Genomic DNA, 10,263 nt, shown 5'->3' with positions numbered 1-10,263 from the left:
TTGGAGAGGATGGGATGGGACCGATTCGATAGGGGTGTGGGGTCTGGACTGGGTGTGGCAGTCTTTGGACCACTCACCCTAGCAACCCAATCCCAAGACTGGAAGGACTTGGATAGGAAAGGATGCAGAGATGGAGCCTGGGAGGCCTGGCAGAATGGGATTGGATTAGGCTGGATGGAACGGAACTGGGCAAGAGAGCAGCGAAGGAACCCGTGGGACCAGAGCGAGAAGGTTGGGAACAGTATAGGTGTCCATGGGACAGGGGGAGTTGCCAAGAGGACGCCCGCCAGTTCACCAGCCTTTCTGCCGCTGTTTCAGGGTTTAGTCTTCTGAATTGGTTCGGTAAGCCTCGATAAGCCCCTCCAGGGAGTGCACGAACCCGGACACGCTGCAGATGCCGCCAATGAGGAAAATGGCCGCGTCAAAGAAGACGTGGTGCCAGAGTAACTTCCGCCAGAGCAGCTTGAGATGGAAGAGGCTGGGCAGCAGGAAGCAAAGGCCCGCACCGGTCAAGCTCCCAGTGAGGCCCATGAGCAGCGCGAAATGCGGCACATAAATGGCCATGAGCAGCGTGAACACCACCAGCGTGCAGCGTAGCGTCAGCCCCCAGGGTTTCAGCCGTCCATCACCCCCATAGCAGTTGGGGAGGAAGGTGCGGCTGCCTTCCTGGAAGAGGGACTTCTCCAGCACTTCCACAGCAGCAAAGAATGGCAGCGGGTAGGATAGCAGCGCCTTGGCCACCAGGAAGATGTTGACCACAGCACGAATGGTGGATGGCAGGTTGTCGGTGATGACCTCTTTAGTCTCGTCGGCCCAGGTGAGGTAGGCCACGAGCGCAAAGAGACCCTTGAGCACGCAGGCCGCGATGTGCGTCCAGTTCATCATGCAGTGGAACTCCTTAGGCTTCTGCATATTGCCTTCCAAGGACGGGAGGAAAATCTGTGAGGTGTAGCTAAAGACGATGATGCCTATAGAGATAGGGAACTTCTTCACGTCTATGTAAAACTTGACCTTCTCCCAAGCCCAGTCCCGGGCCCTGGACAGGCAGTAGGCAATGACGAGGATGTTGATAACGAAGTGGGCCAAGGTGCAGAGCAAGCTGAATTTGGAGACGGCTTTTAGATTTTTCAAAAAGGCGCAGGGCAATAGCGCCGCAGTGGCAATGATAGACCAGGACTTCTGAGAGACCGGCAAACTGGGAAAGCTGTTGTACATCAGATTGCCACTGACCACTACATAGAGGATGCACGTCATGACCAACTCGATAATCTGAGCCACATTGACTATCCTCCCTCCCAGTTTGGGGAACCTGGGAGAGCAGCAGGCATTGGCAATGTCCACATAGGAGTCCCTCACCCGGACTATCTCCCCGTCTTCATTTTCCTCGTAGAGGCATGCGATGAGGATTTTGCCAGTGTAGCAGCAAACCACGGCGGCGAAAATAATTAAAAACAGTCCTAAATATCCTCCGTGCAGAATGGCATAGGGTAGGCCCAAGACAAACATCCCCTACAAGAGACAAAACGGAAACGAAATGGCTCGGTGGGCCTGAGCTCAGCTTTGACTAGAGAGGGGAGGGAAGGGGGAGGATGAGAAAAAGGAATGTGTGTGTGTGTGTGTGTGTGTGTGTGTGTGTGTGTGTGTGTGTGTCTAGCACAGTAGATTGTCATCAGAGCTGGAGCGGCCCAGCTCCCTTCTCCCCAGAGGAGTTCTAGCCTCGGGGCTTCGGAAATTGCGGGATTTTGAAAAGGAAGGAAACGAAATTGAGGGAAACTAAGGTTCTCGAGTTTTGCCGTTCTCATAGTGCGTCTCCTATTCCTCCCTCGCCCCGAACAACTAGCCTTGTCCTCAACTCCGAATTCAAAGCCTTTCCCTTTCCCACTAGGGAAGGAAGCGTTAAAGTGAGCCACAGCAGAAACCGCCTCGGGCTTGGGGCTGCGCGACCTTTTGGCGGGAAGTGGGCAGCCAAGCCTGTCAAAGAGACGTGGTGAGGACTGATTCTCTAGATGCCAGCCAGCCTCAGCGCACCGAGAGGAAAGAGTACTGGCTAATCTATAACGAGGCCTCTCAGTAGGGAGAGGTCCTCTGTAAAGGGAGGTGCGTCAGTGGCGCTTGGTTGCCGCGACCGCGACCAATTCGCTCCTCTTGAGTCCACTGGTCCTGAATACAGGCTTTGCCAGGACTCAAGCTCCACTCTCGAATGGTAATTGAAAAGGCTTTCACCAGGACATTCATTAAAAGACCTGACAGCACCTGTCTTCTACTCTGGGAGAATTAGTCCCTGTTAACAGAGCCATAGGGAGAAAGGCAGGATAGAGAATACCAGAACAGAACCAGCAGGGTAGGGGAGGCCTCGGTCTCTTGGGGCAGGCTGTTGGAAAGCTCCCTGCCCCGCCCCTTCTCTGAGCCCCCGCCTCTCTTCCCTAGGCCCCCAGCCCGCCCCTAAAGGCCCAGGACTCCGAATTCACATCCTAGAACCTTAGAGGGGACTTTTCCCTTTCCAACTCTGTGAAGATATTTAATCTCTTTGCCGCTCTCCTTTGCTCAGTTTTACGTCGGAGCCGGGATTTACACTGAAAGAAAACAGGAATCGAAGCTGGTATGAGATCGCGTGTGTGCGGAATCTGTCTGTGTTTGACCAGACGTGTCTCTCCTAGAGATCTGTCTGTGCAACACACGTACACACACATATCTATGTCTGTCGTGAGATATCTGTCCCACAGGGGTTCTGTCTGTAGGCCAGGATCCATGTCTGACAAGTGCGTGTTAATGTCCGTTTGTGATTTTATTTGGCTCCTGTGTGCTATCCAGGTCTCTATGGCTCTCCGAGCTCTGCGTGGGAGAAGCGGAGGCAACCAGGGATTGTGGAGTAGGTTGCCGAGAGGGGAGATTGAAAAGAGCTCCTAGGTCAGATATTTCTCTTGCAGTTTTGCCCTGAAAGTGGATCCATTCCAGAACCATTGACAATCCCGTAATTTCTCATCCTTGTTTTCTCTCTCTCTCCCTTCTGTCTCTCGCAGCTTCCCTCCATATCGTTTTCTCTCCTTTTGCCTCTCTTTCTCTCCCCATCCTCCTAGGTTCAGTCTCTGGATCTTGCTTATTATGTCTCTGGATCTGCCTGTTTCTTTTTCAGTCTGTCTGTTTCTAACCTTCTTGATAGACTGTGCCTGTTTGCAGGGTCCTCCATCTCTGTCTTTGTCTCTACCTCTTTTTGAATCTCTCTAGATCTGCGTCTCTGTCTCTCTTTTCCTATATGTCTCTGCCTCTGTGCCCCTTTTACCTCTAACATATCTGCCTCTTTCTCTCTCAGACTCTGTGGGCCCTCTGTCTGTCATTTTGTCTCTGTCCTTGTCCATGTATGTGTCACAGCCTCCCTGATGCTGTGCCTCATTTTGTTTGCCCTTATGTCAAAACTTGTGTATCTATTTCTCTCTCTTTCTCACCGCCTCTGTTTCTGTATCTATCTCTACGTCCTTTCATCTACTCTTGTTTCTGTCTCTGCTTCCCCCTCTGCCCCGCTTTCTCTGTGTGTACGTGTTCCTCCCCCCAAGTAGTAAGTGCTTCTCTGTCTCAGCCACCCGCCGCAGTGTCCCTTGAGGGGAGGGAGGGTGGCGCTTACCTGGATGGCGTTGGTCACATTCCAGCCTGCTTCCCAGGCAGTGATCTTGGGCTTGTCTTGGCCACCCCCGAATTCAGAGCACATGCCCTGTTCCTTGGAGCCCGAGGGTGGCAGGGGCCCAGAGCCGTCCCTCTGGTAGTGGAAGTCACCCTCGACGGGCGGTTCAGCACCCTCCTCACTGGGCTCCGACTTTAGGATGTCCATCTGCAGTCCCTGCCGATGCTCCAGGTCCAGATCATCGCAATGGGCAAAGCCCACAGCCTCCTCGTCAGTGGCCGCCTGGAAGCCCATCCTGGCGAACATACCACTCACCTTGGCCTGGGATTTGTTGGACACAGAGGTGGCCACATTGGACAGTTTGCTGCGAATCAAGGTGGCCATGGCTGCAACTTGGGCCCGACCCACTCCACGGACAGCTAAGGAGGCTGGAGGTCACCCGGGCAGCCTCCGGGCGCAAGCTATGCAAGGGCTTTAGCGATGGCTGGTGAAACCGCTATCTCCACTTTCCCCCCACGTTCTTCCTTCTCCACCCACTGGCACCCTGGATCATGACCTCTTTCTGCGCTTGGAGATCAGGAGGTGGCGGGTCTGGGGGCCAGGCCTGGGCGGGCGGACTGGTAGAGACCGGAGGGAGGCGGCGCCGTCAGCAGCGGCGGTGCTAGTGCACTGCAGAGAAGCCGAAGGGGCGCGGGAGGGGATGGGGGAGCACGAACAGCAGCGTCAGATCTCCAACGCAAGCCTGGCGCGGCGCACTCCGCGTCCGCGGCCCAATGCGATCATCTGTCAAACGGGAGAAAAAAATCCAAAGGAGGCGGGAGGGGGGAGAGGGGAGTAGGAGGGAGAAAGAGAGAAGAAGGGAGGGGAGGGAGGAGAAAAGAGGAAGAGAAAGGAAAGAGAGTGAAAAGAGAGGAGAGGAAAGGAAAGGAGACAAGAGGAGAGGAGTCAGAAGAAGGAAAGAGGGAGATAGGGGAATGGAGAAGAGAAAATAGGAGGAAAGGAGAAAAGGAGTTGGGAGAAAAGGAGAAGACGAAAGGTGGGGAAGAAGAGAGGAGGAGACTAGAGGAAAGAAGTGGGGAGGGGGTGGAGCAGAGAGAAAGTGCTGCATTTCTGGGGGAGGTTCTTCCGTGCCTTAGCCGAGCCCTTAGCCCTTCCTACCATTGACAGACCCCAGAATGGTGACGGGTTTGAGTATTTTGGTTCCTCCCAAGTCTCTAATGCTCAACCTTTTCTGATTAGCCCCTGAACCAAATCGGGAAGCCCTGGAGCTTCAGAGTGGCCTCAAAGAAGTGCGCAAGAATCGGGCCTGAAAGATCCAAGAGGAAAAGAAACATCCGTCACTCTTCACTCTTCTCTCTTCTGCCTCTGTTTCCCTCTGTGTCTCTTTATCTGTCTGTCTCTCAATCACAGACACACACACACAGATACACACCTGGGCACACACACGAGAAAGTGCATAGCTCCTTGCCTCAATCTCTGTCAGAAGTCTGGGTTATTTATTTCAATGGGGGAGAAGAGATTGGGGTGTCTAGAATTGAAGGATCAGGATGTATGTGTAGTGGGTTTCTGTCTGAGGTCTCTGTCCAATGAGGATAATGGTTCAGGTCTCAGGCCTAGATGCTTCTCGCCCTTTTGGACAGAGGATTTAAAGTGAGATCTATTTCCAGAAGCAGCAGTGAAGACTGAAGGTTGGGAACATGCCCCTCCCCAATCCCCGGCTTGGACACACTTCCAGCCCTGAGGCAGCACAGACTCCAAATCCCCTTCCTGCTCCGTACATGCCTACTTCGTATCTCCCATATCTGTGCGTCTCCACCTTAGTCTGTGTGTGTGTGTATATGCCTGTGTGGGTCAGCGCAATCAACAAAGAGTCCTGGGATGGGGGACTCATGGGAAGAGACCAAGAAGGAGAAGAGCTCGAGTTGGAGAAGTCCCAGTAGAAGCCTATAAAGGCTGACAGCGCAGAATGGAAGAATTCGGCATAAAGTTATTTTAGGGAAGACCGCCCCCCTGGAAGTGTGTGCCCTGTCTTGGAAACTGTTCTTACAGCCGCAAAGGGCGGTTAGGAAAGTAGTTATTCAGACCCCAACCCAACAATTCAGACATAAACCATTTTCTCCAAAATACCTGGATCTTTCAGGCAAAATGTTTTCTGATCTCTTGGGGTGGGGAAGACTGAGGGAGGTTCAGGTGTCAAAAATGAAGATATTAAGTCAACTCTCTGCTTTCACTTACGGATATAGATAGGCCCCCTACACCCTGAAACTGAGGGGAAAGAATTATTTGGAACCAACGGGATTAGAGCTCAGTAAAGCAAAGATTACATTGAACCTGTCTGAGCTACTGCAAGGATCACAACCTCTCTATATCACCGAAGGCCTGAGCTGAGGGTCTGAGCCTAGAGTTTGTTGAGGGAGGCAGGCTGAGGGAAAGGAGAGGGAAGCTGAAAGCATGTATGTTTACGAGTGATCATTCTTGTGTTCCCCTGAGGGTGTACATGTCTGTATCACTGTGTGTGCCCCTATCTGTGAGTGCCTGTGTTCCAGTGTCTGGGGTGGGAGTGTATTTGTAAGCATTTATAAGTCTCTGTATGCATGCATTTGCGACTGTGTGTGCAAGTAGATTCTGGGAGGGTGCATTTATCCGTATGTGCATGCTAGCATCTCTGCATGAATATATTGTGATCATGGAGGGTGATGGTGTATGGCCCAGTTTCCCTCCCCAAGTCCCTCTGACCCAAAGCCTTATCCCCAAACCCAACAAGCCCAGCTATCGCAGCCCGCCTTCCACCCTACCCTGCCAAAACTGAGATTATTCACTGAAAAGGGGTGAAGGTGGGGGTGATACTGTGTTGCTCCCTAGGGACCAATTTCTCTTTGGGAATTCCTCCTACACCCTTTACTAGCCCTGCACTTTGAGATCTTTCTAGAAAGGGGCCCAGCTGGAGTGGAAAGAGGCTAGAGGGCTCTCCTTTCCCCTCAGGCAGCATAAGGAATTAGCTCTAGTCCATGGGCAAAGAGGTCACCAACAGCACTAGAACACCTGGAGCATTCCCAGCTCAGGACAGAGAGCCTTAAGGAAAACAGTCTCTCCTCCACCCAAGATTCACCCACATAATCACCCACGCTATCACACTCACAGTCCTTACACACACAAACCACTGAGAGAGACTATACACAGAAAAACACATAGAAATCCACTGTAGACACACATACGTGGAGATCTCTCCACATAGACGCCTCCCAACCCATCCACCACTCTCACAGAGACCCCTATCACTTCCAGTCTCAAACAGAAACTCTGCCACAGACTTCCATACGAAGTCCCTGGAGACAATTTACAAATATATATGTATAGGAGGCTATATGGAGACCCATCCTGCAAAAAACTTTCTTAATAAAATTCTCTCAGAATACTGGGTTGTGTTTAGATTCCTTCTTTGTGGGAGCCTTCTCATTTTAACATATTCCTGGATGGTGCTTATCTCTAACAAATTAATCAACTATTTGCATGTGTTTGTGGATTCATTAGTGTGTGGATTTAACTGAATTCCACAAGCTCCTACCTCTCCTCTCAAGGCTTCTCTAATGGTTTTCTCCTTCCTGCACTTGTCCCTCTCACTCACCTTACCGATCTGGACTCTGAAGCTGAGCAGGAGAGGGGGAGAACAGAGGTGGAGGATATGGGTATTTGGGGTGGGTGGGTCCTTCATTCATTCAACAAACATTTATTAAGCAAATTAAATATGTGTTTCTCCTCTTGCTTGTCGCTGCAGGAAATAGAGATGATTAAGAGATGGTCCCCGTGTTCTTAGGGATCTTACAATTGTGTCAAAAGACACTTGAAATCCAATTCTCTCTTTATAGGTGTGCACGCAAGTGTCAGTATGAAAGTGAGAATGTCAGCAAAAATGAGTGCCGCAGCTCAGAGTGAGAGTGAATAGGTCATTGCTTGTGAATTGCACATGTGATGGTTTTTGTGTGTGTGAGAATGTTAATGAAAACAATAGAAAAAGGAGAATGGGAGGAGAGAACAAAGGAAAGAAGAAAACGGAACGAATAAAAAAAGAGTGAGAAGAAGAGGTAAGTGAAAAAGAAGAGGCTGAAACAGAAAATCCACTTTCGCAAGTCTTTGCTCAGATGCTACGATCCCCTGAGTACCTGTGCAAGGCCGTCTAGGCACTGAGAACGGGAAGCGATGGATTCCAAGCCCAGGGTACCTATCCAGCTCTGCTCTGCTCACTAAGGTCACGATGGGTTCTCCCAACAGAAGCTGAATGACCGCTTGTCCAGGATGTTGGCTATGGGAAGTTATGGATTGGATGTTGTGGTGGGGTCCCTTATGACTCTGAGATTTTAGGAATTCAGGATCCACCCCAAGTCCACACAAGGCTTACTGAGCAAGAGGGTCAAGGGCCACGGGATAGAGAGGCATGGGTACGAATTGTGTGCACCTCTGGCTTCTCACAGCAGAGACTCAGAGGCAGAGGTGAGTCAATGAGGCCGCGGAGGAGGAGCAGGGAGAAGACTAAGAGTGTTACACAAGGGACACCTACACTTTGTTCAGATTAAATATTCACCTTTCCTGATTGTGCATCATGACCAGAGTCTGTTTGCAATCCTGCACCGACAACCCAAACTCACCATTTCCCTCCGCCACCCCCCAGGCATTTTAGTCCCCAGCATAGGAACAAATCTGGTGCAGGGAGGTCACCTTCTGTTGACAAGTGGCACGCAGAGGGTTAATTGTTTGCGGCCGGTCTGGGAGCAACCTATTTAAATGGAATGAATAGGGTTAAAGAGGCTGAGCTTATCTCGGGCTCACAGAGTCGGCTCTGGCGGGCTGAGCTCCGGAATTAACAGCCTGGAAAACGAGAACATCAAGACCATCATTGAGGGGCAGTGAGAGCATGACGACGGGGCGTCCGGGCAAAACCCCCAGGGAATCTCCTAGAGACTCCATCTTCTGAGCTGCGGAGAACCACAGCTCCCCTCAGGCAGGTGTGGCGGCGGGGGAGGAGAGAGTCTTTCATCTGGGGAATGTAAAGAGTCCTCTGGGACGGTGGGGAGTGGGGGAGGGGGATTGGGAGGGTTGGGGGAGGCGAGAGACTCCCCAGTCTGCAGGGATTTGTGCCAGCTCAGAACTAAACGGAGAAAGCCTGTTCCTGTTTGAACCCTAAGATGTTTCGGGCATCTCAACCAGCAAAGATCAGCAGGCGAGATGATTGCACTGAAGAGGGTGCTTAAGAGGGCAAATATTATTGTTGTTAATACGAATTCACATTTCTTTAGTACTTTTAAGGTTTACAAAGCACTTTCCTCTCATGAGCCCTATGAAGTAGGTGGTTCAACTTTAGGGCTTAGATGAAGAGCCACCTCTTACGTGCTCCCTAAAGAGTAGTGCCGCCCTATCTCCTAGTAGTTTATTTTGTATCAGGTTTACCTTATCAATGAATGTGTTGTAACCCAGTCCTCCCAGGATGGGGGGGGGGGGCGCTCCTTGAAGGCAAGGGCTATCTCATTTCTATATTTATATTGCTATCACCTAGCACAATGCCTGGCAAATGGCACGAAATTAATCAATAATCGTTGATCAATGGAGATGCTGGAGATGTAAGTATTATTTTCTTTCCATTTTATAGAGGTGAAGACCGATGCTCAAGGAGGGTAACTCACATGCCCACAAGCACATAGGTAGGAAGTATCAGAGTTAGTATTTGAACCCTGGTTTCCTAACTCTAATCTCATTGCTCTTTTCACTATAATTAGGGGCACACACAAATGTTAATTTCTTAGGAATATAGAGGTACCTATTGCCTCAGGCAAATCACTTGGCTTATCTGCATAATTCATTCTCAGTCATTCAAACAGTATTTTGGTGACACTCTACTCCCCCATAGCCAGGGACAGTGGAGTAGATTCCTGCACTGGCAGAAAGATGGGACCAGATGGTATCTTTGAGGTCCCCACTAGTTAAGAGATTTGGAGATACATTTTGCTCATGCCATCCTGGTACTACAGAGACCTCTTTGCAAATCCTAAGAGGCTCTTGAAATAGAAATGATCACACATTTGTTCTGGGAGATTCTTTTGGCTATTAAGGGAAAAGCTGGAGGCTAGAGCATCAATGGGAAACTGACTATCCCTCCCCACTTCACTCCAGGATTTGTAAAAGCCCTTGAAAGTCATCTGGTCTTATTTTATAGATAAGGAAACTGAGGTCCATGAAGATGAAATGATTTGCTCAAGGTTATACACAATCAGTAGCAAAACTGGGACAGGAACTAGGAATTTGATTCCAAATCCAGTGTTCTTTCCATCACAAGGTGTTCTGGGATCCATGCATAGATGTCAAGAGGGTTGGTGAACTTGTATGGGAAAAAATGGCACCTTAATTTTTACCAGCCTCTAACTGAAATTTAGCATTTCTTTCAAATACTTAAAAACATCCTTCTGAGAAGGGGTCCATAGGCTTCACCAGACTGCCAGAGGGATCCATGACATAACAAAAAGGTTAGGAACTGCTGAACTACATCATGTTGGCTGATATCAGAAGATAACACAGAGCAAGCAGTAACTTGAAGGCAACTAACCACCCCCTCCCAATATCCCACTCTTCCTGCTAGGACTTTGGACAAATCCTTTGTT

The 10,263-nt window shown here is 50.2% G+C and overlaps 1 protein-coding gene across 1 annotated transcript; it reads right to left on the bottom strand.

Moving 5' to 3' along the window:
• Window positions 1-321: 321 nt before the first annotated feature.
• SLC32A1 (solute carrier family 32 member 1) lies at window positions 322-4,000 on the bottom strand. Its single transcript, XM_027867042.1, has 2 exons — window positions 3,620-4,000; window positions 322-1,509 (listed from the first exon to the last, which is right to left on the bottom strand). Exons 1-2 carry the CDS (start codon window positions 3,998-4,000, stop codon window positions 322-324), a joined length of 1,569 nt encoding a protein of 522 aa, XP_027722843.1.
• Between the last annotated feature and the right edge of the window lie 6,263 nt (window positions 4,001-10,263).

The sequence above is a fragment of the Vombatus ursinus genome, unplaced genomic scaffold (assembly GCF_900497805.2).
Source record: "Vombatus ursinus unplaced genomic scaffold, bare-nosed wombat genome assembly UNPS02014785.1, whole genome shotgun sequence".
NCBI lineage: Eukaryota > Metazoa > Chordata > Mammalia > Diprotodontia > Vombatidae > Vombatus > Vombatus ursinus.
This window is presented reverse-complemented; position numbering and strand designations above follow the sequence as displayed.